Genomic DNA, 27,325 nt, shown 5'->3' on the forward strand with positions numbered 1-27,325 from the left:
TGTAATCAATACTTAAGGACGACTTGGAGCACAAGCTGAGCTGCTTCAGACCCTCAGCTCTTTACTGTTGGAGTATTTATATTCTGCAGACTTCAGTGTGGGAGGTGAACAGAGTTTTATTTTATTTTTTTAAAAATGGCAGTAAGAAGAAAAACAATAGAAGCAGCCAATCAGATGAGAGCCTGCTGGTCACATGATCAGTGTGAGGTCAGAGGTCAGCCTCTCTCTGAGCCTCCATCGCTCTCTGCATCTTCTCCACCATCCACACAGGAACAGAGAACGGCTTCAGTTCGTCCATCCTGACGTCCGGACAGTCCCTGCGCACACACACACACACACACACACACACACACACACTGAGCTGTTACCACGGCAATCACAGACCTGTGGAGCTGGTTACCATGGGGATAGATGGGATGACGTCAGACTCACTTGTACTCGTCACTGCGAGACAAATCCTGGATGTCCTCCTCTATCAGCAGGTAGGCCTGAAAACACACACACACACACACACACACACAGTGGTATGTTCAGCTACAGTTGTAGTTCTAATGACACTTGTTACATTTACATTTAGTACTTTTAACACTTTTCTCACCATCTTCCCTCCCGTCGCTCTCATGTGGTGTCTCTCTGCCAACCACTGCTTATCCTTCGCATCTGCTGCATACTGACGGACACACACACACACACACACACACACACACACAGAGGTCTAAGCATGTGGACAGACATGATGAACGAGTCATATTGATCACATGAACTGAACCTGATAAATATGTTATTGAGCTGCAGTAAAACAAAACATCTCCAACACCCTTTTTCTGTGTGTGTGTGTGTGTGTGTGTGTGTGTGTGTGTGTGTGTGTGTTCACCTTAAACAGATCAGAATGTTTGATGTAGATACGTCCTCTGGTCCCGCCCATCCCCAGCGCCCTGCACAGTGACATCAAAATAACACACAATTACTCATTTCCTGTCAAAACATAAATAAATTTTTCCAATAATCTCCCAGGTTTAAAGATCCCACATTATGGGTCTCTCTCTCTACATGTATAAGCTGGTCCTCCCTGAGCCTGCCAACTCCCAGAATGAAGAAAGCAAACAAGTCCTGCATGATCTCTGCAGCCCACCCACTGGTAACACGGCGCTCCTGCAGGCTGTTCAGATTCTGCTCCTGTCGTTACAGAACGTAAGGAGTCATTATCATAGGCCGACCTCCTCTGAGGTGATAGGAGATATCAGAGAGGGGCGCGTTCATCCCAGAGGTGAAGTTCGGTGCGTCCAGCGGAGAGACAGCAGTGTTTCGCAACGTTGTCGCTCAGAGCTAGACATGCAATTGCTCTGTTGTTGGTTGTATAAATCCCCATCAGTACCTATATTCTGTCCCAGCTACAGAACAACAGAAGAGACAGTGGTTATGTTTCATGTTTAATGACAACGTGCGGTTTGTGTTAGCTTGTATGTGTGTGCTAACCACTTCAAACCGGACTGGTTCAGTAACGAGGGTCAGTAGAAAGCTGGCTTTGCCTCGACACTGACCCTCGTTAAAGGATCAGTCTCAACCATACCGGACCCAGCAACTGCACCCGAGCCACAGGTAAGTGTCGCCGCGCTTTGATGGTATTTACAGTTGCCCACGAGTATGGTGGAGTCATCTGGAAACTGGCTAACTAGTTAGCTCCGCTTCGGTCCGCTATGCAATGGCGTTTGAAGCGAGTTTGATGTTAATGATATTAAGATGGAGCTTGGTTGTCACAGTAAAAAGTCTGGAAACGTGCAGACTGGAGACAGAGACGATGCGAACAGTGTCCAAGAGTACCGCTAGCGTAAGTGGCATCGTCTTCCTGAGAGCGGCGTGTAGCAGCAAGGCAGGTGGTGACAGACGGAGCTGGAACAGCTGCTCTCAGTAGAGCCACATTCAGAACCACTGATGTTTGGGGCGATACATCTTAAATACAGTGTTGTTGGACCTCTGACAGCTGTGTGAAATTGATGAAAAACAGATTAATATGGGACCTTTAACATGTTGTTTACATGTTTACTCACTTGTTGGCTCTGGAGCCAAGAACAAACGTGCTGCTCTCGTTCAGTCTGGATGGATCCCACTGAAACACACACACACACAGATTCAATATCTAACTGTCATGTATCATCACAGTAACGCCGTCACTTACAGTATCTCACAGATACTTTCACTGAGGGGTGTACTCACTGTTGTTGCCAGCTGTTCAGACATTCATGGCTGTGTGTTGAGTTATTTTGGAGGGGACAGTAAATTTACACTGTTACACAAACTGCACACTCACTACTGTACATTGTAGCAAAGTGTCATTTCTTCAGTGTCGTCCCATGAAAAGATATAATAAAATATTTGGAGAAATGTGAGGTGTGTACTCACTTCTGTGAGATACTGTACATTAGTAGCTGTAAACACATAAAAACATTATGAACACATCCTGTGGTTTGATGCCGACCTGTCTACTGAACATATGAGGAGTAGTTAACGTTTAGAATCATCAGAGAACGTTACGGACTGTTTCCTGAATATATCTGTACGTGTGTGAATGCGTAAATGAGACATTAACTTATAGCACTTTGTAGAAGGAGCTTTATAAAGTCCACTACATACACTTGTATCAGTTCACAGGGCGGAGCTGCCACATCCAAGATGGCGGCGGTGTGGACGCACAGTCCAGCACTCTGTGAGGCGTCTATGGTGATGACCACAGACCTCCACCGCCCGAGCATGCTCACTTCCTGCTGAGCACCTGGCTCTTCTAGACTTTCCAAATGTTATCGGACAGAATGAATCAAACTCTGACAGTGAATCATGTCAGGAGGTTGTGATGTGATGATGTCATTACGTGGTCTGGCCCTGCCTGGCGCTCTCCTTTGGGACTTGGTTAGCATCAGAAACTAGCTTCATGCAAACATGACTGAGTTTTTAGGGAGAAACTTTAACGTCCCGCCAGATGACACGAATCAACACAGAGCTGAAGAGGAGACCACAGGTAAGAAAACACACCTGTACCAATAATAACACAGTGTGATCATGTGACCAGAAACTGTCAAATCAAGACTCACCTTTGGTCCTTCTCTCTTGATGGGATCAGACTTGAGCTTCACTCTGAGGACACAAACAGTCACATGTTTGTCAGGTGTTGTCATCTACCTGCTTACTAATGATGATGTCACTTGTTACCTGTCCGAGACTCACTGAGTGGAGAAGGTGTGCTGTCGATCAGAGGAGATGGCTGCCGCACCTGGACGAGTCCTCCTCTGGAGACGGACAGTCAGTACAGTTAGTGACAGAGTCAGACAGGTGAAAGCACTCATCACGTTTACATGCACAGCTGAGTCAGATTACAGCCATAGTTCCACTCTGCTGCTCAATCAGACAACTGCAGTTGACCGAGTATACATGCCGGTGAGAAAATCAGATTATTGTCCGGAGCATGTCATACCAGGTACGCTAGGTGGCGCTGTACCCATTTCAACTAGTGGTAACAGAAACACCTCCGGCATTCAAGAAAGATGGCGTACGAAGAGCGAGACGAAGCTACATCTTTGTACATTTCGTATATGGTGTACATGATAATTACACAAACTAGATGCACTCTCTCTCTCTTTCTTGCTGTGATTTCGGAGGAAAGACGCTGCCGCTGTCCGTCTAATTCCGGCTCACGGCCCCGGGGGAAAAATCTTGCACCTGCGCAGAACACAAAATCCGATCCGATCCACTGGAACGTATACATGCAGGAGTAATGCGACTATCAATCAATAATCTGGGTGTTTTAATCTGACTATGAGAAATCTGATCCGGTCCGATTTTAGTCAGACTAAGGTGAATACATGCATCTTAAAGATCCGTTCATAGTCAGACTAACACAGTAATTCGGTTTTCTTGAGTGTCATGTAAACGCACTGACTGTCTCACCTAACTGTCTCACACTTGTTTGTCTCACACCTGAGTTTTGTCACCTGACTGCCTAGCAAACACCTGTGAGGTCAGAGGTCACAGTACCTTCTTGGGGAGGGGGCTTCCTCGCTGGCTGTAGTCTTCATCGGCAACTCTGGACCTCTGACAGACACAAAAACCCCGTCAGACCTGGAACAGGTCACAACATATTCTTGATCGTCTCATTGCCCCGTTCCTACCTTGATGGGAACCTCAGGCCCCGCCCTCTTCACCTCCACCTCTGGAAACAGCTGTTTGGCCTGTTGATCACCCCACAGGAAACCATGGTAACCACACAGAGAAACAGACAGATGGTTACAATCAAAGGTCATGAGGTCAAAATCCTGTAGAACCTGCTGACACCTGATGTGATGTCACAGTAACAACTGATTTCAGCCAATCACAAGCCATCTGTGAACACAAGCAAGGTCAGAGGACAAAGACAACAGGAAGTGATCTCACATGTTCCAGAACGTTCCTGCAGGCTTCTTTGATCAGCTGATCGGTCTGAACATCATCGCCAACGTTCTCCTTCACGTTCTCCGCCGCTTTCTCAAAGAACTGCAGCAAGAACAACAAGAGGACATCTACAACACCTGTTCACACCTGTTCACACCTGTTCACACCTGTTCACACCTGTTCACACATTCTGAGACCTCTGACCTTGTGGTACTTCCTGAACACAGCCATGATGTCATCATTGAAGCTGGGCTGAAGCACCGCCCTCAGCAGGTCCATGGACACCTGAGGATCAGTGTAACTACACACACACACACACACACACACACACACACACACACACACACACACATACACAGTGAGTCACACCAGATGTAGTAATCACAGGAATCACAGTGAGCGCAGCTCTGCAGATCGAACCTCTGCTGAACTTAACAACAATCAATGCGTCCGTCTGACTCAGGCTGTGATGGAGCAGGAGGCGGGATCACACCTGCAGCTTCTCAGGGGCCACGCCCACTTCTGCATCTTAAAGTCATCAGGTTTTGACAACCGGGTGCTTTGACCACAGATCCTCCTCCATCCTCACGTAGTCTCATTAAGTACCCATTAAAGCAAAGCGGCAGTGAGACAGTCCTGTAGTCGCATCCGTGACTTCATCAGAACTGTCCGACCGTCCAACCCGATCCAGAAAGACCCTGCTGCAGTAGAGCCACTGTAAACCAGTACCAACCAGTACCAACCAGTACTGACCTGACTGCCATGTGTGAGCGTCGTCCTCGTCTGTGAATCTGTCTGTGTTTGATCATCAGGTTCCATGGCTTCTACACACACACACACACACACACACACACACACACACACACAGGTCACAAAAACTTAATAAATGTAAAACTTTACAAACGCTCAGCTATCAAACTGATCAACTGATTCATCGATCTCTGTTCAGCCTAATCAATGACTAAAACCTTCAGTTCAAATCATTTCTGCGTTGGTAATCGATCAATCAGCCGACGGCTTCAGACTGTTAATTAATCTCACTTCATTGATCACCGATTATTGATGATCGATTACTCAAAACAATACAGACTGATTGGAATCCATGACGTCATCTGAAAGACACATCGAACAGGACACGAGGCCTTCAAAGTCCAACCCAACAGAACAGAACCATGAAACCTCCGTATCAAACAAGTTCAGACCGGCAGCCAGCTAATGCTAAGCTAGGTGTTATCCTTACCGGGCTCTGCTCCGGCTGCTCCGGCCCGTCCTGCTCCAACCAGTCCCGGCCTCCCTCACTGCGGTGGGCTCCCATATTGGAGGAGGTCCTGACCCAGTCTGGTCCGGGTACTACCGGGCTTACTCTACTAGGCTAGGCTAACAGCAGCTAAGGCTAACAGCAGCTAAAGCTAACAGCGGCAGTTCGTGCCGTTTTATCTCCGCAGCAGATGTTTAAATTACCGTTACCGATACTGGTGAGTTACCGCTGACACACACAGACAGGCCTGGCGACGATACCTTAAAACTAATCAATCAGTAATCGATACGGCCGGACGGTGATGTTTTCTTTGTTTTCAGGAAGTTACACTTCGGGTTCTTCCGGTTGCGTGAAGCTAAAATGATCACAGAAGCGTTTTCCGGTCACTCATTTCAGAATAAAAGCACCATCTCCACAAACAAATAACGGTTTAATAATGCAAATAATTATAATTATTATTATTATCGTCATCATTATTAGTATTATGTTACTGTCTAACTCACCAATATCTTACTACTAACATAATTTCCCCTCGTGATTAATAAAGTTATCTCTCATCATCATTATTATCATCATTAGCTGATGTCTTTGTGTCATTAAGTTAAATCCAAGAAAAAGGTTTCCTTATTGTCTAAAATTCAGGGAGAAATTACTTAATAACATAACTGCGACATATTGATCTAGTAATAATAACAAATTTTCCTGTGATTAGTTCATTCTTAATTTTATACCTTCAGACTGATGTCAAACCATTTAAGCTGATATGTAGTAACAATGAAATACCTTTCTATGGACATTATAACTAGTTTTTAAAACACTTTCTCATATTGTGAGTAAATATTTACAGTAACAGTGAAATTCATCCACTTGAAATCATGAAGCTGTCAATCTGACTTACAGAGATTGTAACTTTGTCTTCATTTATTTAATAAGTCTTTATTATTTTACTTTCTTATTATTTGGAAACGTGAAAAGTTTAAATTAAAGTTCTACATTTGGTGTAACTTTTTAGTTGTTGGGAGGACAAAGACTCTGTATGTGTGAGCAGCAACAGGTGAGCAGAGGCAGACAGGTGTGTTACTGGGTTGTATATATTTTTACTAGGAGACTGAAGCTGCAGTTTGTCTGCAGGCAGGATGAAGGACAGACTGTATTTACATTCTCCAGCTGTGAGGACCCCACCACAAACACGGCCGAGTCTTCATCGATCTGCAGCAGCGTCACACTGAAGGTCATTTCATATTTACAACCACATACAAGATGAAAACATCAATTTCTTCTAGTTTTATACGACTTCACTGTTGACCATCTTTTTTGAATCTGAAGAAAACAAATCAATCAATAAAAACAGACAGATGTTTCATCTTCTGCGCTATGAGTCATAATTATGACACGATCTCCTAAAAATCTCACACTGGCGTTTTATGTCATTATGAGACTAAATCTTTCACTATTAAACATCAAGAGATCACACCAACGTGATCGACCTTCGTCCCCAAACGGACTCAAACACCTGTGATAACGTGTGAAACAACAGAAGACACTGTGGTGTCGCTTAACACCCTGATCAGTTATCTGAACATCTGTATCTCACAATTCGACCAAACGGTCGTGAAATCAGTTTTAAAAATTTAGGAGAGTTTTAATAATTGCTCCTGTTTTTCTTTAAAACTATCATCTCAAACTGACAAGATGTTCATCTGGTAATTATGCGACAGAAAAGTCGTTATAAGTCAACTGATCAGGTATAGATCCTGTAATTAAAATATAACACTTGTTTTCTTTAGTCAACATAATGTTGTTTCACAGGAACACTGACCTGGCAGAAATATTGAAAGGAACAGTCCAACATTAGCGTAGCTTAGCACAATGACCGGAACAGGGCGAAACTGATAGCTTTGAAAAAGAAAACTAAAAAACAATCTACCTTCATGAACTCTACATTTACAGTGAGAATGCTTAAAATGTGGACTGCTCCTTTAAACAAACAAAAAAACAGCTAACATGAAAACGTTGAGGGAAAATGTTTTTGTGACGCAGCAACGCCTGAAGACTCGGCCGGATAAAAACATTCAGGAATAACGAACATCATTTAGAGTCCAAAAGGTTTCATGCACAACAAGAACCCAAAATAACAAAAAGCATAAAAAACAAAGAGAAAAGTGACAGAAACATATGAATTATAAAAATAATGTGGAGAGGATTCTGCTGGTTACTGACGCAGACACACTTCTACTGTTACATACAAGATATAGATCTTCTTAATAACACTTTGGTTTAGTTTCAAACAAACTATCATAAGCTGTATATTACAGAAAACATCTCCATCTTTTAAAAAAATTATTAAATTAAATCAAATAAAAACTGAACAGGTTCATTTGTTTTTTTCAATCAGTTTAACAGAAGAGAACAAAACATCAACAGATGGACTGTACAGTATCTACATAATGATGTCACACAGAGACAGACACCTGATAGGACCACTCATCAGCCAATCAGAGGACATACTGTCAGCTGCTGGTGTCCAGTGAGAGCGTGAGGAGCCGCAGTGATTCTCATCCTGCTGAATTCTTGTTTTTAAGAATTTTTAAAATCACGTTTGTACGTTTATTGTTGGGCAAATTAAGAAATAACAGTTTGACTAAATACATCAATAGATATAAGATAAAAGTTTGAATATTTAGAGAAAAATGATAAAGTCACAAAAAACTAAATGTCATACTGAGCCAAGTTAATACAAGAAAACGCTGCACGAGGAAAAGACAAACAATATTTATAAAACTTGTGGAAAAAATCAAAACTTCAGATGATCCGAGACGAGAAGACTGTGTGTGTGTGTGTGTGTGTGTGTGTGTGTGTGTGTGTGTGACAGCAGGGACATTATCAGACTCCTCACACTCCGATCCAACATGGACGACCAGCAGCTCCACCTGTGAAACAAGCCCCTCCCTCCACCTGTTTCATCTCCGATCACACTTCCTGCATCATTACGACAGCACAGATAGTCTGACAGGACCTGACGAATTGTCTGTCCTCATGGCCACGCCTCCTTCCACCAGTACATATGACCTCACTGAAGGCTCCGCCTCCTCCTGCCTGCTACATACTCAGTTTCCCATGATCCACCTGAAGGACGCACACTATTGGCCAGGCTGTCCGGAGAAGGCGGAGCCTGAAGAGGGAAAGAAAGTCCAATAGAAACGATAGCTGCCTTGTCAACCAATCACCAAGCCCTGTTGGTGTGGGGACCAATCACAAGTCCTCCAGCGAGGAGTAGTGACATCATAGATAACATCACAGGTGAATGAGAAGTTTTTATTGCTGGAGCTCCAACATGTCGCTGCTTACTTCATCTTCTGTCAACTTGTTGCTAAGCAACAGGAGCCGCGACTCCTGTGATGTCAGAACAATCAGAAGAGCTTATGTGACAGGGGGCGCGGTAAAGACCAACAGAGGGGATACACTCTGGCCCCGCCCCCTGCAGAGCGGCATTGTGAGTATGTTGACAGAAGCGGAGGTGTGCTACAGATGCTGGTGAGGGACAATCTGAAGAGACGAGACGACAATCAGAACAAACTAAAACAGAGAAATTTAAACAGCTTTCCAACAGGTGAGGGGGCGGAGTCACATTATAAGCCCCATCTAGACAGCGGCCATCTTGTCTCCAGGACTGCTGCTGCTGTTGCTGCTGCTGTTGCTGTTGCTGTTGCTGTTGTTGTTGTTGTCATGGCCGCCAGGTGACATCACAGCACTCTGCGGCCTATCAGCCGCCTTAGGGGTGGAGTCTCTCTCTCCAGGAGCGGTGTGGGCAGGGCCAGGAGAGGACAGAGTAGAGGGTGTTGAGGGGGAAGGCCGGTACGCCGCTGTCAGCTCGGCCAGACGCTCCGGAGTCGGAGCCCACTTCGCAAAGCCTGCATCATTCTGAAGGAAGAGCACTGCAGTACCGTGTACTGCTCGGTAGTACATCTCATCTCTGGAAGTACACACAGATACACAGAGTTATTGTAGTACAGTGCAGTATATCAGTACACAGTGCAGTATATCAGTACACAGTGCAGTATTATCAGTGTAGTACAGTGCAGTATATCAGTACACAGTGCAGTATTATCAGTGTAGTACAGTGCAGTGCAAATACCTCTTGCAGAGGTGTTGGCTCCCCGAGCGATACTCATGCTCGTAGGCCGGGACGCTCAGCTGGTGACGCAGAAATCGACTTCCCTCCATGCGGGTCAGAGCCGGGGTCACCGGGTCTCGCCACTCAGGCACAAAGACGATGAAGGACAGAGGCTCTGAGGACTGACCCAACAGCTCCTACACACACAGCACTATAATCAGCTGTACACACAATACACACCTGTACAGTTTGCTGATGCTCCTCTGACTTCCTGTCTGAATCTACAGTCTGCTGTCACAGTCTGTATACTGATATCTATGAAGTGGTTCAGACCAGAACATACCAGAGCACCACAATCAGGACTCACCTCAAAGTGCGTCACCATGGCGTCCATCAGCTCTTCACAGAACGGAGGGTTGGCTTCAAAAGAGCCGCTGACCGGACAGAAAGACAGGAACGGCCTACAAACACACACACACACACACACACACACACACACAGGTTGTAATGTATACTCATACTAATAATAAATACTGTAATAGTACACACAGTGTGGTAATACACTATAACGTGTGTGTCCTCTACAGTGTGATGTGATGCTAACATTAGGTGGCGCTACAGTCACACTGTGAGTATCATAAGATTTTTGCTTCAAAGTACCGTGTGTACTGTCTGTATCTGAGCAGGTGTGTAGGTGTGTGAACACCTGTCTCACCCTCTGGATCCAAAGAAGCCGTCAATGTCGGGGAAGGCAGAGCTAAACTGTTTGAAGTAGCAGTTGAGTGGTGAAGCAAAACACTCGAAGGAAACTCCAAACTGTCGGTTCAGCGCCTCGAACACCGTCACAGGCAGAGCCCCCTGCAGGCCCGTCCCCTCGTTAGCCCCACTGCCAAACATCACCTGGAGACACACACACACACACAGTTAACTCACAGTGTCAGGTGAGGTCAGGTAACCCTGATTGGTTCATGGAGAGTCAGCTGACCTGGTATCTCTTGAGAAGGCACCAGACTCTAGACAGGAACTTCTCAAAGCGAGGATCATCTATACAGCTGTACCTGTACAACAGCTCCTGCACACAAACAGAGGCCGGTGGACAGCAGGTGAGTTAAAGAGCGTCTGTCACCTGATCAGGTAACATTAAACACTGTTATGTACAGTCAGCAGCAAAGAAAAACCAGGACAACAAAGAGGACTTCAGTCTGAATTTCACCTGTTTTATATGTGATGACATTTACGAGCTGAGGAGAAACTCAACAAACGTTATGAAACAGCTGAAGTTGTTTGTCTCCTTGTAAAAAGTGTCAGTTTGTGGCAGCATGTCTGTACCAGCCTGTCTGCTTCTGTGTCTAAAGTGCTAAAGTCTTACCTGCCAACATTGATCAGCTGTTTGAACACACTGTTTACACTGATGTCACCATTTACACTCCATTTATGAAAGAAGAAACATGTTATTGATCTAAACATGTCACATGTTACAAAGACACTAAACAGTAACAATATAGGCTACTTCTTTGTCCCCGTGGAGAAAGTCCCCAGACTCCCTTAACAAATGTGTCAGTTTAGTGAGTTGTTGAGTTGGAGACACTTTATAAACTCTGTGAAACTCTGTCTCTGACTCATTCTGCATTATTTGGACCTTCTTGTTCATTCAGCAAATGTTCTACATGAACTTCTTTCTGTCTTTGAGTAGAAACATGGAGTCTGTTTGTCTCAGTGATGGACGGGTTTGTTTCATACAGAGCAGGTAGTGACATCAGAACACAGGTGGTCACTCAGAATGACATGGATGTCAGGTGTGAACAGGCTGTCAGAGTACTGCCATCAAGACTGTGAGCACCTGTGAGTAATCAGATTACTGCTGTGAGTACTGACCAGTTTGCTGAAGTGTCCTCTGTTGACTTTGACCATCTCTCCTCTGAAGCGCAGGCATGCCACGTCGTTCTCAAAGTGCAGCTCGACTCGAGGAAGAGGAGGAGATGGCAGCGCCAGACGCACCGGGTAACAGTAGACCAACCGGGACTGCGGAGGGGACGCACACGCATCTGAACACACACAACAATAGGATACACACATCAACTACACTGCAGCAGGCTCAGGTGTGCATGTGTGTGGTCCTGCAGCAGGCTCAGGTGTGCGTGTGTGTGTGGTCCTGCAGCAGGCTCAGGTGTGAGTGTGTGTGGTCCTGCAGCAGGCTCAGGTGTGCATGTGTGTGTGGTCCTGCAGCAGGCTCAGGTGTGTGTGTGTGTGTGGTCCTGCAGCAGGCTCAGGTGTGCGTGTGTGTGGTCCTGCAGCAGGCTCAGGTGTGCATGTGTGTGGTCCTGCAGCAGGCTCAGGTGTGAGTGTGTGTGGTCCTGCAGCAGGCTCAGGTGTGAGTGTGTGTGGTCCTGCAGCAGGCTCAGGTGTGCGTGTGTGTGGTCCTGCAGCAGGCTCAGGTGTGAGTGTGTGTGGTCCTGCAGCAGGCTCAGGTGTGAGTGTGTGTGGTCCTGCAGCAGGCTCAGGTGTGAGTGTGTGTGGTCCTGCAGCAGGCTCAGGTGTGCATGTGTGTGTGGTCCTGCAGCAGGCTCAGGTGTGTGTGTGTACCTGTTGGGGGGTCCTGCAGCAGGCTCAGGTGTGAGTGTGTGTGGTCCTGCAGCAGGCTCAGGTGTGTGTGTGTGTGTGGTCCTGCAGCAGGCTCAGGTGTGCGTGTGTGTGGTCCTGCAGCAGGCTCAGGTGTGTGTGTGTGTACCTGTTGGGGGGTCCTGCAGCAGGCTCAGGTGTGAGTGTGTGTGGTCCTGCAGCAGGCTCAGGTGTGCGTGTGTGTGGTCCTGCAGCAGGCTCAGGTGTGAGTGTGTGTGGTCCTGCAGCAAGCTCAGGTGTGCGTGTGTGTGGTCCTGCAGCAGGCTCAGGTGTGCGTGGTCCTGCAGCAGGCTCAGGTGTGCATGTGTGTGTGGTCCTGCAGCAGGCTCAGGTGTGTGTGTGTACCTGTTGGGGGGTCCTGCAGCAGGCTCAGGTGTGCATGTGTGTGTGGTCCTGCAGCAGGCTCAGGTGTGAGTGTGTGTGGTCCTGCAGCAGGCTCAGGTGTGCGTGTGTGTGGTCCTGCAGCAGGCTCAGGTGTGTGTGTGTACCTGTTGGGGGGGGTCCTGCAGCAGGCTCAGGTGTGCATGTGTGTGTGGTCCTGCAGCAGGCTCAGGTGTGAGTGTGTGTGGTCCTGCAGCAGGCTCAGGTGTGCGTGGTCCTGCAGCAGGCTCAGGTGTGCATGTGTGTGTGGTCCTGCAGCAGGCTCAGGTGTGTGTGTGTACCTGTTGGGGGGTCCTGCAGCAGGCTCAGGTGTGCATGTGTGTGTGGTCCTGCAGCAGGCTCAGGTGTGCATGTGTGTGTGGTCCTGCAGCAGGCTCAGGTGTGTGTGTGTGTGGTCCTGCAGCAGGCTCAGGTGTGCGTGTGTGTGGTCCTGCAGCAGGCTCAGGTGTGCGTGGTCCTGCAGCAGGCTCAGGTGTGAGTGTGTGTGGTCCTGCAGCAAGCTCAGGTGTGCGTGTGTGTGGTCCTGCAGCAGGCTCAGGTGTGCGTGGTCCTGCAGCAGGCTCAGGTGTGCATGTGTGTGTGGTCCTGCAGCAGGCTCAGGTGTGTGTGTGTACCTGTTGGGGGGTCCTGCAGCAGGCTCAGGTGTGCATGTGTGTGTGGTCCTGCAGCAGGCTCAGGTGTGAGTGTGTGTGGTCCTGCAGCAGGCTCAGGTGTGCGTGTGTGTGGTCCTGCAGCAGGCTCAGGTGTGTGTGTGTACCTGTTGGGGGGTCCTGCAGCAGGCTCAGGTGTGCATGTGTGTGTGGTCCTGCAGCAGGCTCAGGTGTGAGTGTGGGTGGTCCTGCAGCAGGCTCAGGTGTGCGTGGTCCTGCAGCAGGCTCAGGTGTGCATGTGTGTGTGGTCCTGCAGCAGGCTCAGGTGTGTGTGTGTACCTGTTGGGGGGTCCTGCAGCAGGCTCAGGTGTGCATGTGTGTGTGGTCCTGCAGCAGGGCTCAGGTGTGCATGTGTGTGTGGTCCTGCAGCAGGCTCAGGTGTGTGTGTGTGTGGTCCTGCAGCAGGCTCAGGTGTGCGTGTGTGTGGTCCTGCAGCAGGCTCAGGTGTGCGTGGTCCTGCAGCAGGCTCAGGTGTGAGTGTGTGTGGTCCTGCAGCAGGCTCAGGTGTGCATGTGTGTGTGGTCCTGCAGCAGGCTCAGGTGTGTGTGTGTACCTGTTGGGGGGGTCCTGCAGCAGGCTCAGGTGTGCGTGTGTGTGGTCCTGCAGCAGGCTCAGGTGTGAGTGTGTGTGGTCCTGCAGCAGGCTCAGGTGTGCGTGTGTGTGGTCCTGCAGCAGGCTCAGGTGTGCGTGTGTGTGGTCCTGCAGCAGGCTCAGGTGTGAGTGTGTGTGGTCCTGCAGCAGGCTCAGGTGTGCGTGTGTGTGGTCCTGCAGCAGGCTCAGGTGTGCGTGTGTGTGGTCCTGCAGCAGGCTCAGGTGTGCGTGTGTGTGGTCCTGCAGCAGGCTCAGGTGTGCGTGTGTGTGGTCCTGCAGCAGGCTCAGGTGTGCGTGTGTGTGGTCCTGCAGCAGGCTCAGGTGTGCATGTGTGTGTGGTCCTGCAGCAGGCTCAGGTGTGAGTGTGTGTGGTCCTGCAGCAGGCTCAGGTGTGCGTGTGTGTGGTCCTGCAGCAGGCTCAGGTGTGCGTGTGTGTGGTCCTGCAGCAGGCTCAGGTGTGCGTGTGTGTGGTCCTGCAGCAGGCTCAGGTGTGCATGTGTGTGTGGTCCTGCAGCAGGCTCAGGTGTGAGTGTGTGTGGTCCTGCAGCAGGCTCAGGTGTGCGTGTGTGTGGTCCTGCAGCAGGCTCAGGTGTGCGTGTGTGTATGTGGTCCTGCAGCAGGCTCAGGTGTGTGTGTGTGTGGTCCTGCAGCAGGCTCAGGTGTGAGTGTGTGTGGTCCTGCAGCAGGCTCAGGTGTGCGTGTGTGTATGTGGTCCTGCAGCAGGCTCAGGTGTGTGTGTGTGTGGTCCTGCAGCAGGCTCAGGTGTGCGTGTGTGTGGTCCTGCAGCAGGCTCAGGTGTGTGTGTGTGTGTGGTCCTGCAGCAGGCTCAGGTGTGTGTGTGTGTGGTCCTGCAGCAGGCTCAGGTGTGCGTGTGTGTGGTCCTGCAGCAGGCTCAGGTGTGTGTGTGTACCTGTTGGGGGGTCCTGCAGCAGGCTCAGGTGTGTTTGTCTCAGGCGGCGGCTGTACTCAGCAGACAGCTGGTAGATCTTGGAGCAGATTCCTTCCACAGAGTCTTTGGCCACAGCAGTGACATGAGGTCCACACTGCTGTCTCAGGTGCTCCAGACGATCCTACACACACACACACACACAGAGTATGAAGTTTCTCTTGTTTTGTGAGTCTGCCCTGAAGTCTCCTCCGAGCTGGATGAACCTGCAAAACCTCCAGGGATGCATCTGGATCAGATCTGTTAACCATGTCAGCTAAAGGCCCTGACACACCAAACCAATGTCAAGTGGCTGGTGAGTGTCTGCTGCTCAAGCTCTTGTGGTGGTGCTTGTAAGCGACGTTAGGCAAAGGCTGCTTCATCATAACAGGGTTAGGGTTAATGATAACAGACTACCACCACCTGGTGGTATGGAGAGGTATTTCTTCTCAAACTGGTTTAAATGTTCGAAGTTCGAGAGACAGTCGCTCTTCATCAGCTATTGTTTGGTGTGTCTGAGACCTTCCAACATGTCAGCAGTGGCCAAAGGTCAGCAGAAGTTAAGGGTCAGCAGAAGTTAAGGGTCAGCAGTGGCCAAAGGTCAGCAGAAGTTAAGGGTCAGCAGAAGTTAAGGGTCAGCAGTGGCCAAAGGTCAGCAGAAGTTAAGGGTCAGCAGAAGTTATAGGTCAGCAGAAGTTAAGGGTCAGCAGTGGCCAAAGGTCAGCAGAAGTTAAGGGTCAGCAGAAGTTAAAGGTCAGCAGAAGTTAAGGGTCAGCAGTGGCCAAAGGTCAGCAGAAGTTAAAGGTCAGCAGAAGTTAAAGGTCAGCAGTGGCCAAAGGTCAGCAGAAGTTAAAGGTCAGCAGAAGTTAAAGGTCAGCAGAAGTTAAGGGTCAGCAGAAGTTAAGGGTCAGCAGAAGTTAAAGGTCAGCAGAAGTTAAGGGTCAGCAGAAGTTAAAGGTCAGCAGAAGTTAAAGGTCAGCAGTGGCCAAAGGTCAGCAGAAGTTAAAGGTCAGCAGAAGTTAAGGGTCAGCAGAAGTTAAAGGTCAGCAGAAGTTAAAGGTCAGCAGAAGTTAAAGGTCAGCAGAAGTTAAGGGTCAGCAGTGGCCAAAGGTCAGCAGAAGTTAAAGGTCAGCAGAAGTTAAGGGTCAGCAGAAGTTAAAGGTCAGCAGAAGTTAAAGGTCAGCAGAAGTTAAAGGTCAGCAGAAGTTAAGGGTCAGCAGAAGTTAAGGGTCAGCAGTGGCCAAAGGTCAGCAGAAGTTAAAGGTCAGCAGAAGTTATAGGTCAGCAGAAGTTAAGGGTCAGCAGTGGCCAAAGGTCAGCAGAAGTTAAGGGTCAGCAGAAGTTAAAGGTCAGCAGAAGTTAAGGGTCAGCAGTGGCCAAAGGTCAGCAGAAGTTAAAGGTCAGCAGAAGTTAAAGGTCAGCAGTGGCCAAAGGTCAGCAGAAGTTAAAGGTCAGCAGAAGTTAAAGGTCAGCAGAAGTTAAGGGTCAGCAGAAGTTAAGGGTCAGCAGAAGTTAAAGGTCAGCAGAAGTTAAGGGTCAGCAGAAGTTAAAGGTCAGCAGAAGTTAAAGGTCAGCAGTGGCCAAAGGTCAGCAGAAGTTAAAGGTCAGCAGAAGGTCAGCAGAAGTTAAAGGTCAGCAGAAGTTAAAGGTCAGCAGAAGTTAAAGGTCAGCAGAAGTTAAGGGTCAGCAGTGGCCAAAGGTCAGCAGAAGTTAAAGGTCAGCAGAAGTTAAAGGTCAGCAGAAGTTAAAGGTCAGCAGAAGTTAAGGGTCAGCAGAAGTTAAGGGTCAGCAGAAGTTAAAGGTCAGCAGAAGTTAAAGGTCAGCAGAAGTTAAGGGTCAGCAGAAGTTAAAGGTCAGCAGAAGTTAAGGGTCAGCAGAAGTTAAAGGTCAGCAGAAGTAAAGTTCAGCAGAAGTTAAGGGTCAGCAGAAGTTAAAGGTCAGCAGAAGTTAATGGTCAGCAGAAGTTAAGGGTCAGCAGAAGTTAAGGTGTCAGCAGAAGTTAAGGGGTCAGCAGAGGTTAAAGGTCAGCAGAAGTTAAGGGTCAGCAGAAGTTAAAGGTCAGCAGAAGTTAAGGGTCAGCAGAAGTTAAAGGTCAGCAGAAGTTAAGGGTCAGCAGAAGTTAAAGGTCAGCAGAAGTTAAAGGTCAGCAGAAGTTAAAGGTCAGCAGAAGTTAAGGGTCAGCAGAAGTTAAGGGTCAGCAGAAGTTAAGGTCAGCAGAAGTTAAGGGTCAGCAGAAGTTAAAGGTCAGCAGAAGTTAAGGGTCAGCAGAAGTTAAAGGTCAGCAGAAGTTAAAGGTCAGCAGAAGTTAAGGGTCAGCAGAAGTTAAAGGTCAGCAGAAGTTAAAGGTCAGCAGAAGTTAAGGGTCAGCAGAAGTTAAAGGTTGTAGGTTACCATGTAGTCCTCCTTGCTGGCGGAGTGATCCCGGCGCAGCCAGCTCATAGTGTCTTCAGCGTTCCACTTAACCACCTTCCTGCTTTCCGGACTCGCATTCCTACAGAAGTCACACATCACAGGTTAGAGCCCGCTCAATAGCTGATGACCTATGCAGGATCAAACTCTGATTGGACCTACCTGGAGTCAATCATCTTCTTTGCAGCTTCAGCATATTTAAAGAGCAGCTTGCGGGCCTCCTCTTTGTACTTTATACGTGACAACCTGACAGACACACAGATAATAATCAATCATCAATACAGATAATAACCAAGGCATTCATTTTATTGATACTGTCCAGTCCAGGGCCTAGACAAGTACCTGATGGGGATGTCGTTCATAACCTCTCTGAACATGGACGGGGAAATGACGGGGTCACAGTCACTCGGCAGTAAGGGGTCATGACCTTTATCAATCACTTTCCTCTCCAGCAGCCAACGGTTGAATGACTCCCGGGGCGGATCAATACCTGTACCACACACAGGTAGGAGAGATTGGACAATCTAAATTTTATCATGAGAAAGCAACAAGCTCATAATCAGAATTACAATGAATGTCCTCATGAGAGTCATGAGATAAGGTGGCGCTCCATCTTTCTAGTCCTTCTAGACTGTGGCTGAGGGCTCAGTCCGACACAAGAAGAAGCTCAACCTGACAGATCTTTGTGTTCAAACTGTGTCCTCTTTGATCATAAAAATGTTTGTTTCTGAACAAAATGTAAAGAGGTTCCAGTGTGTTTCAGTGTCATGTTCACAATTTTTAAAAATATTTCAAGGATATCTATCAGTGTTTTGTATTAATGAGCAACTCTGTTATTACTAACCAGCAGACAACTGCTGAAGGAGACAGCTGGTCAAAGCTATCATACAGCTAACATACAGCTAACATACGGCCAACATACGGCTAACATACGGCCAACATACAGCCAACATACGGCTAACATACGGCCAACATACAGCCAACATACGACTGACATACGGCCAACATACGGCCAACATACAGCTAACATACGGCTAACATACAGCTAACATACGGCCAACATACGGCCAACATACGGCTAACATACGGCTAACATACGGCTAACATACGGCCAACATACGGCCAACATACGGCCAACATACAGCTAACATACGGCTAACATACAGCTAACATACGGCTAACATACGGCTAACATACGGCCAACATACGGCCAACATACGGCCAACATACGGCTAACATACAGCCAACATACGACCGACATACGGCCAACATACGGCCAACATACAGCTAACATACGGCTAACATACAGCTAACATACAGCTAACATACGGCTAACATACGGCTAACATACGGCTAACATACAGCCAACATACGGCTAACATACGGCCAACATACAGCTAACATACGGCTAACATACAGCGAGGTACACTTCTGTATGTTTGGGTCACCAAATCTTCTGGAAATTAGCATATCATTAATCAGGAAACAAATTTCATACAACTGATTTTAATTTAATTTCTCTGTGATGAAAGTTAACTGAGATAAGTTTAATGTTTGAAAGGGTCCTGTATTCTATGAAGCCACAGCACTCGAGTGATGACACCCGGTAAGATTTGAAAGGACCTTTTCTTACTCAGACGCATGTTATCAGTCAATGTTTAAAGGATTCCCTATTATAATTAGTATTAAGCTAGAAATAAAAGAAATGTGTATTCATTATTTCTACTGTAATAATCCAGTGTGTTTAAATGTTCAACCAAAGTACTATTTTTGAATGTTAATGATTTTATGATTCATGTGATTTGTGTTTTAAGACAGTCCACATAAAGCCATGGTGACATTCTGGGAAAGATGAAACATGATTTAAACTTTAAAATGTTAGTTTGAGTTTTCAGTCTTTTATCCACTCTGAGATGAACACTGGCGGCCCGGCTCCCCTCGGGTCACGCCTGCTATCAGACTCTTTCTAGACTTCTACTTTTACTTCAACTCTTCATGCTACGCTTTTTAAACTTTTTGAAACTCTGTAATTATTTTTTTATGCCCAAGTACAGGCTCTTTCTTTTATACTTCACGTTTTCCTCTCTTTAAGACATCACTCTTGAGAAGTATTTTTGTAACTTTTACATTTTTCGCCTTCAATTTTTAAGTTTCTTCCAGAACTAAGTTCTGTTTTAATTTGTTTTATCAAATCAAGTACCGTGACCTGACTTAAAGAAAGTGAACTTAAAGTCCGTGTAAAGCAGAAATAAATTTGTGTTATGAGTTTGTCACACCACAGAAACATGTGTCATTGACCACTGAGCCAAATTTGAAAGATTAAAAAAATTGCCAAGTATATAAAATCAGGTCTCAATATCATGGAAAAACAAGCACTTCTCTCTGCTGTGAAAAGGTGGGGGCGTGTCAGTTAGAGGCGCTGGAGCCACGCCCACGCAGGGAGGAGCCTCCTCCGTGTTCTGTACAAGGACGTAACCTACAGTAACAATGGAAGCTAACAGCATCATCGGAGGACCCAGCCGGACCTGTTTGAACCATCAGAGCCAGAAACGGACTCTGAGACAGACACTGATAGTGCTCAGCCTCGTTCCTCACAGTCCATGTTTTACATTACACACAAACTAAAACCCCAGTCTACATATAACTCCTTGTCATAGCTATATTGGTGCACATAAAATATTACCTGTAGATTATCATTGTGCTGTCAGATGGACTCCGCTCAGAGAATGAGGCCAAATCATGTCATGATTAAATGCAATAACATTTTCTAACATTACATGGACATGACAGGATGCACGATGTAAAATCACTTTCAGGATTTGCACCTTCAGCAAATGCCAGCAAAATGCATTTAATTGCCCAAATGTACAATATTTATAACATACATAAGCACACACTTACAGTTAGAGCTTAGATCTGCCCCAAAAAAAATCAAGCCCGACCCGACCCGAGCCGAGCCGGAAAGTTACCTATTCAAATCACTGTGTGTTACTATTATTTTTGTCATTTTCATTAGTAAAAATATATATTTTTGCTTCCTTCTTGCTTCTCGGGGAGTGACGTCACATACGCGAGAAGTCACGTTTTCAGCACGAGGACTCTCACGTGTAACACCACGCAGCGGCACAAACAATATGGAGGGAGGAGAGAGATGCTCCTTTTGTAGCTGGAAATACAGTCATTATTTTGAGTTATTAAAAAAAACCACACACACACAAATGCTGATCAAGGGCCGGCACGAGGATATTGACGGGAAATATCTGATAATCTAAACTCTACTAACACTCTCTGGCGGGCACGTAATGCCGGATGAGAGACCTGTTGTCGGCGGGACGGTCGCAGGCGGGCACATAATGCCGGCGGCGGAGATGAGAGCATGCGCTGTCGGCGGGACGGGAGGATGCAAGCCGGGGACGGAGAGGGTCAGTCCGGCCCCACTGACCAGCGTCAACGGACTCTGCAGAAATCCAGACTTTACCTGGTGACAGTTGCTGTAACTATCGGGGGTAAAGTGGACACTGCAGAGACGGTGATGGTGGTGATTATAAACTCTTCACAGTAACGTTAGCTCCTCTTGACAAAATTGATCCACCGTTTCCTTACGTTGTCTCCGTAGGAAACTTAAATAAGCTAACAGCACCGTCACCCTGCACACTGTGGCATCCAGGAAAGATGCAGAGCGATGTGGAGGAGACATGACTGGTTGACTGGTTAGCTAGCTGCAAACTATTGTAAGAGATGCTATCCAAGACTCGAGAGCGAGCTGAAAAACCTCCGAAGTTAATGCGCTGAATGTATTTATACCACTTCAACAGCAGGGCCGGGTTTATGCAAATCATGGCCGCGTTACGCAACGCGGCCATGATTTCTGACCCGCCCATTAAATCCTGAACACAGAAATTTTGAAACACAGTTTGTGAGCCTAGCTCCAAAATTAAATTCTAAATGGTTGAATGGCTTTTTACATGTTTTAAGGAAATACATTGATGACCTTTTTTAATGTGTTTAGAAGAAAATGGCTGAATTTGCTTTACACAGACTTTAAATTCAATCGTACTCAGTTAACCAAGGATAACCCGATCGGCCAAAGAAGCATCCTTCAGTTATTTTAGTTCAGTTAGTGAGTTTATCAGTCAAAGCCTAAGAACCACCACATCAAGATCATCATCTTCATCAGCATTAACAAAGATTTTCCGATTTGTTTAGGAAACCGTGTGAGCAGTTTCCAGCGAAAGAAAGACTCTTTTGCCCGGCCAGTCCGGCTCTACCCACACCAAACCCGAGCTGTGCCACCAGCTGGGTATTGGACCGAGACTGCCACCCTGCAGGTAGGACTGCAAGGCCAGAGGACGACTACGTGCAGCCTGCTGACCCTCCACATGACGCCCAGAAGAGGATCCATTCCTTCGTCCTACTGGATTCACACATAGGAAATATGAGTTGGCATCCTTGGGCTCTGTATTAATATCTTTGATTATAGGAGAAACTTGGTTCGGGCTATGTGAGCATTAAATTATTCTCTTAATATTTAATTGCCTTCACCCAACCCACGATTTCACCATCCACAAAATTTAATTCATAAACATGTTACATTAGTCGTTACAGACTCCGCATCTTTCTGTCACCTGTTCATTTTGTCATTTGTTTAATTTGTCATTTAATTTTTTCACTCTAAACTATTTAGTCAAATAAATATATTCAACCATTTGTCGTTGTCTGTGGAGGTTTGTTTTACTGTGGAGAACCAATGATAACTGTATGCAGAAGTCACTACTCCAGTTGTCCCTGTACTGGCAGGTGTGGTGTGGGTCCAGGTGTGGTACCTTCTCTCTGGTGACACAGTTCGTGGTAGTGTTGCCTCAGTTTGGTGACCAGCTGAGCTCTCTGCAGCTCGATCTCAGGGTGGGGGGGCAGGTGGTTAGCGGGAGGGCGCTCTCTGATGACAGCGTTGGTCTGGATGTCCAGATCCCAGTAGATCCTGGAAACAAGACAGATTTTATTTTCCCCTTTCACCAACAAACCAGGTAAAGGTGAGTGACAGAAGACATAAAAGAAACAGGAGCAGAACAACAACAGACTGTTCAACCTGCTGCTAGGACAGCAGCTAAAGATGCTAAATGAGGGGGGGTGGCACAGATTTTTACAGAAGAACTAGATACTAAATAAAAAGATGGTGCCCATTCAAGCCATTGACATCTGCTCGCCTTGCATGCCAAATGAATGTTTTTGGCTCCCTTGTTCACTTCCTGGTTATGCAGAACATTACATATGGGCAGTAGCGTTGCCCCCGCTGGCCCCGCCCACCTTCCTGCTCGACCCGTAGACTTCACACTGTGATGACGTCACAGATTTTAAAATCACTTTTCTCAGCTTATTGTAAGTTTTACAAATATAAAACCTGCATTGGTCAAAAGTTCACAATAGAGTCATGATGGACTTCGATTGCAGTTGTTGGTGTCGGCAGTTTGGCAGACGTCTCTTTATAAATCGGCTATGTGGGGAATTTAGAGCTGCAATACCGTGAGTGTCCACTGGGTCAGACAGTAGCTCAGTACTCACACAGCTGGCCTATATGGAGCGGGGGCGGGGCTGGGGGTAGTGGGCGTGGCTGGTGGGGCCTGTTTGTCCTCGGGGGCAGAGATCCAGGGTTTGACCCCAGGTGTGCTGGGAGAAATGGGAGTGGTGGGCTCCACCTGTAAACACACACACACACACACACACACACACACACACACACACACACACACACACACACACTGTGTAAGTCGCTTTGAACAAAAGGGTCTGCTAAATGCCCTAAATGTTGTTAATGTGTTCAGTCGTAGGCGTTTACCTTGGCGCGTTTGAAGCTGTTAGGCCCCGCCCCCTGCTCCTCAGAGCTCCTCCTCTTCCTCTGGCCATTACCAAGGTTACCTTCTCCACCCTCTGCTGGAGCTGCATTTAGGCCTAAAGGATCAGACTGCAGACAAACAGACAGACAGGTAGAGACAAACAGGTTAATCATTAAGACAAAAAAAGCTGAATGAGGTGAAACACAAGCGGTGCTCTCTATTCAATCTGATGCTCCACTGACTCAATATGGAAAGTTTGTTGTGAACTGACGCTATATAAATATTGATTGATTGACAGACAAAGCAAGACGGTGGCATCACTCACAATGACATCATGCTGTCCCAGCACTGGCACCTCCCACAGGCTCTGATTGGTGAATCTGTTGAAATAATACGGTCGGTTCTCCCTACGAGACCAGCACTTAGACCATCCAGCCTGGACCAGTTCATCTGAGAGACAGACAGGAAGAGAGACAGACAGGCAGGTTAGAGACAGACAGGCAGGTTAGAGACAGACAGGCAGATTAGAGACAGACAGGCAGATTAGAGACAGACAGGCAAGTTAGAGACAGACAGGCAGATTAGAGACAGACAGGCAGATTAGAGACAGACAGACAGATTAGAGACAGACAGACAGGTTAGAGACAGACAGGCAAGTTAGAGACAGACAGGCAGGTTAGAGACAGACAGGCAAGTTAGAGACAGACAGGCAGATTAGAGACAGACAGGCAGATTAGAGACAGACAGGCAAGTTAGAGACAGACAGACAGGTTAGAGACAGACAGGCAGGTTACAGACAGACAGACAGGCAGGTTAGAGACAGACAGACAGGTTAGAGACAGACAGGCAAGTTAGAGACAGACAGGCAGGTTAGAGACAGACAGGCAAGTTAGAGACAGACAGGCAGATTAGAGACAGACAGGCAGGTTAGAGACAGACAGGCAAGTTAGAGACAGACAGACAGGTTAGAGACAGACAGGCAGATTAGAGACAGACAGGCAGGTTACAGACAGACAGACAGGCAGATTAGAGACAGACAGGCAGGTTAGAGACAGACAGGCAAGTTAGAGACAGACAGGCAGATTAGAGACAGACAGGCAGGTTAGAGACAGACAGGCAAGTTAGAGACAGACAGACAGGTTAGAGACAGACAGGCAGGTTACAGACAGACAGACAGGCAGGTTAGAGACAGACAGACAGGTTACAGACAGACAGACAGGCAGGTTAGAGACAGACAGACAGATAGATTAGAGACAGACAGGCAGGTTAGAGACAGACAGGCAGGTTAGAGACAGACAGACAGGCATGTTAGAGACAGACAGACAGGAATGTTAGAGACAGACAGGCAGGTTACAGACAGACAGACAGGCAGGTTAGAGACAGACAGACAGGCAGGTTAGAGACTGACAGGCAGTTTAGAGACAGACAGATAGGTTAGAGACAGACAGGCAGGTTAAAGACAGACAGATAGGTTAGAGACAGACAGGCAGGTTAGAGACAGACAGGTTAGAGACAGACAGACAGGCAGGTTAGAGACTGACAGGCAGGCAGGTTAGAGACAGACAGGCAGGTTAGAGACTGACAGGCAGGCAGGTTAGAGACTGACAGGCAGTTTAGAGACAGACAGACAGATTAGAGACAGACAGACAGGTTAGAGACAGACAGATAGATTAGAGACAGACAGGCAGGTTAGAGACAGACAGGCAGGTTAGAGACAGACAGGCAGGTTAGAGACAGACAGGCAGACAGAAAGGTGTACCTGGGAGCTCAGGTGGTTTGGAGGTGCTGGACGGAGAAAGGGGCGGTCCCTGAGAGGAGGCGGGGACAGAGGGAGACGGCATTATGGCCGCCTCCCCCTTCACCGATCCCTGACTGTCATTGGACATCTCAGCTGCTCGTCAGAATGACATCGACCTGCCTGTAGAGGAAGACACACTTTAACTTTCAAAATAATGGCGTACAGTGGCGCTGTGTGTTTGCAACACAGCAGATTCCAGGATGTTTGATTACTGTGAACACGTGACGTGATGCAGGCAGGTCAACATATATGTTGACGTTCATTATTTCAAACTTTGTCTCATTCAAAACACATAGAAGCTCCAAATAAACTCATTTCTGTATGTTCATCAATGAATCAACAGAGTTCAGACTCAACGTCTTCACTCTGCTGACTCACTTCTGTCTGTGGTTTCATCTGAGTGTCTTTATACTGACAAACACTGATCTTTTTTAATGCTTCACACAAGATAAATAAGAAGTTTCCTTTATATTCTAACTGTGTGCAATTAATTATTATTTTCATTATAAATTAATCAGCTGATCTCTTTGGTGGTTAACTGATAAATATGTCTATAAAGTGACACACTGAAGAAACCTGAACAGGGACATTTCTGGCCTTTCTGCCCATCAATGGATCATCAGGTCTCATCAGTGAGACGAAGGAACGGCTGGTTCTTCTACCTGCTGACAGCTGTTCGTCTCTGAGACACTCACAAGTTATCATCATGTCATATCTCCTGGTTTCTTTGTTCAATGACAGAAGTCTGTTCTAGCATTTATCTGCTTATAATTATTGTTACACCTTAAACTACAGCCCAAACACTCAATTTGTTGATTGACAGAAGCTTTTTATTTTTATTTATTTTTTTAAATCACCAAACCATTTTCCAAACAAAGATAACAAACATCATCTCTCCAGTTTCTCACTTTGTTTTTCTTTCACAGAAATCTGAATCTGTGTGACGTCAGTTTGGACTGATTGACATGTTATAGACAGACTGATCAATAGCCCGCAGATGACCCGACACTGACAGAATTATTCTAAAGTTGAGGTGTGCGGGTCGGACAGATGTGTGTCAGCGGGAAACAGTGGAGCTTCAGCCCGGTGACGACACGCAGCTCCGGCCCGAGCTGTTGATCACGAGCCGTCTGAATGTGGCGGTTTGAAGGCGGATGGCGGCAAACGGAATAATAATATCACAGTCTTCATCTGATCACAACGATCGACGAGCAGCAGTCACGGCCGTGTTTAGTGTCTCATGGAGATTAAAGCCTCGGCTCAATACATGAAATTAATTCTTCATGTTTTCTTTTTCATACGCAGAAAGCAGCGCCATGGTTACACGCATGCGCATGACAGGCTTTCCAAACAAACACGGAGGAGGAGAAGAGGAGGGGGGGAGAGAGGGGGGAGGACAACAAAAAGCTGCGGCTGCTCCTCCGGAGCCCGGGCAGAAGACACGGACACAGCGGCTGATGGTACCGGTCTACAGCGGGCCCAAACCAGGCTAAAGTGGTTTAAAAACACCGAAAGGCTAACGAGCCGCCTTTAGATCCCGTCATTAACGGCCATTTTGCGCGGCCCACTCGGTCTCCGCTCAGAGCGACAGCTGCTGTTTAGGCGCCACTTCTCAGACAAGATGGCGGACACGCCCCTGCCACAGCGCTTCGCCGCTTGCACAATATTTATGCCCTTTACTGCAAATTCAGCCGCCCTGTGCGCCATTAGGCCGGTTCATCTGAAGGCCGAAACCTTCCGCAGTGTATCGGTGCCGTCGGTGCGGCTCTGTGGGGCCGTCTGACCTTACCTTAACCGATTAAGTTGCGGAGAGTAGTAGGTTTTGTCCGTTTGTTTCGGGTCCTCCGCTCCGCTCCCTCCCCGCCTGCTCAGACATCTTTACAGGGACTCGGGGTGAGTCACTGCGCAGGCGCATGGGCTGCCACGCTTCCTGTTTGGAGATGTCCCTAACACGCCGCCATGTTGGAAAGGTCAAACAAGCTGAGAACACGTCAGGTGTTCAGTAACTTTACTGATCAAATCATCACCAAATTCCAATCAATGTCTGGAGTTATGTTAAAGTGAGAGTTCCTCACATTTAATGTCAAAATGCGTCAATACGATTTGGGACGCAACAATCAAAAGATCAAAGCTTATGCTGATAATGTAAGAGAGATGATTGTATATTAAATATTCCTCTTCAAAGTAATGAAGAAAAACTGAGATCACACTCATTCAGAGAAACATTAGTTATTTTGCTCCAAACAGGCAAAGTGAGCTTTCATAAGATCTGGAGCCAGGTGGAGAAAAAGGGTTATTGTGGACTGTACTGCTGCTGCTATGTTACTTTA

General features: G+C 47.1%; 2 protein-coding genes across 2 annotated transcripts; both read right to left on the bottom strand.

Annotated features, from left to right (window-relative positions):
- Window positions 1-98: 98 nt before the first annotated feature.
- On the bottom strand, window positions 99-6,044 carry LOC115583625 (deoxynucleotidyltransferase terminal-interacting protein 1). Its single transcript, XM_030420680.1, has 13 exons — window positions 5,660-6,044; window positions 5,173-5,243; window positions 4,624-4,720; window positions 4,423-4,521; window positions 4,161-4,220; window positions 4,027-4,083; window positions 3,220-3,281; window positions 3,087-3,129; window positions 2,049-2,107; window positions 875-935; window positions 599-670; window positions 433-488; window positions 99-317 (listed from the first exon to the last, which is right to left on the bottom strand). The coding sequence occupies exons 1-13, from the start codon at window positions 5,732-5,734 to the stop codon at window positions 209-211; spliced, it is 921 nt and encodes a 306-aa protein (XP_030276540.1). The 5' UTR covers window positions 5,735-6,044; the 3' UTR covers window positions 99-208.
- A 1,618-nt stretch (window positions 6,045-7,662) lies between these two features.
- pcif1 (phosphorylated CTD interacting factor 1) lies at window positions 7,663-26,938 on the bottom strand. The gene is made up of 16 exons (XM_030420675.1): window positions 26,785-26,938; window positions 24,957-25,115; window positions 23,523-23,647; window positions 23,200-23,325; window positions 22,926-23,059; window positions 22,190-22,344; window positions 17,709-17,856; window positions 17,529-17,612; window positions 17,349-17,448; window positions 14,943-15,102; window positions 11,667-11,836; window positions 10,777-10,863; window positions 10,507-10,691; window positions 10,159-10,252; window positions 9,813-9,988; window positions 7,663-9,650 (listed from the first exon to the last, which is right to left on the bottom strand). The coding sequence occupies exons 2-16, from the start codon at window positions 25,081-25,083 to the stop codon at window positions 9,320-9,322; spliced, it is 2,202 nt and encodes a 733-aa protein (XP_030276535.1). The 5' UTR covers window positions 25,084-25,115; window positions 26,785-26,938; the 3' UTR covers window positions 7,663-9,319.
- Between the last annotated feature and the right edge of the window lie 387 nt (window positions 26,939-27,325).

The sequence above is a fragment of the Sparus aurata genome, chromosome 6, assembly GCF_900880675.1.
Source record: "Sparus aurata chromosome 6, fSpaAur1.1, whole genome shotgun sequence".
Classification (NCBI taxonomy): Eukaryota; Metazoa; Chordata; class Actinopteri; order Spariformes; family Sparidae; genus Sparus; species Sparus aurata.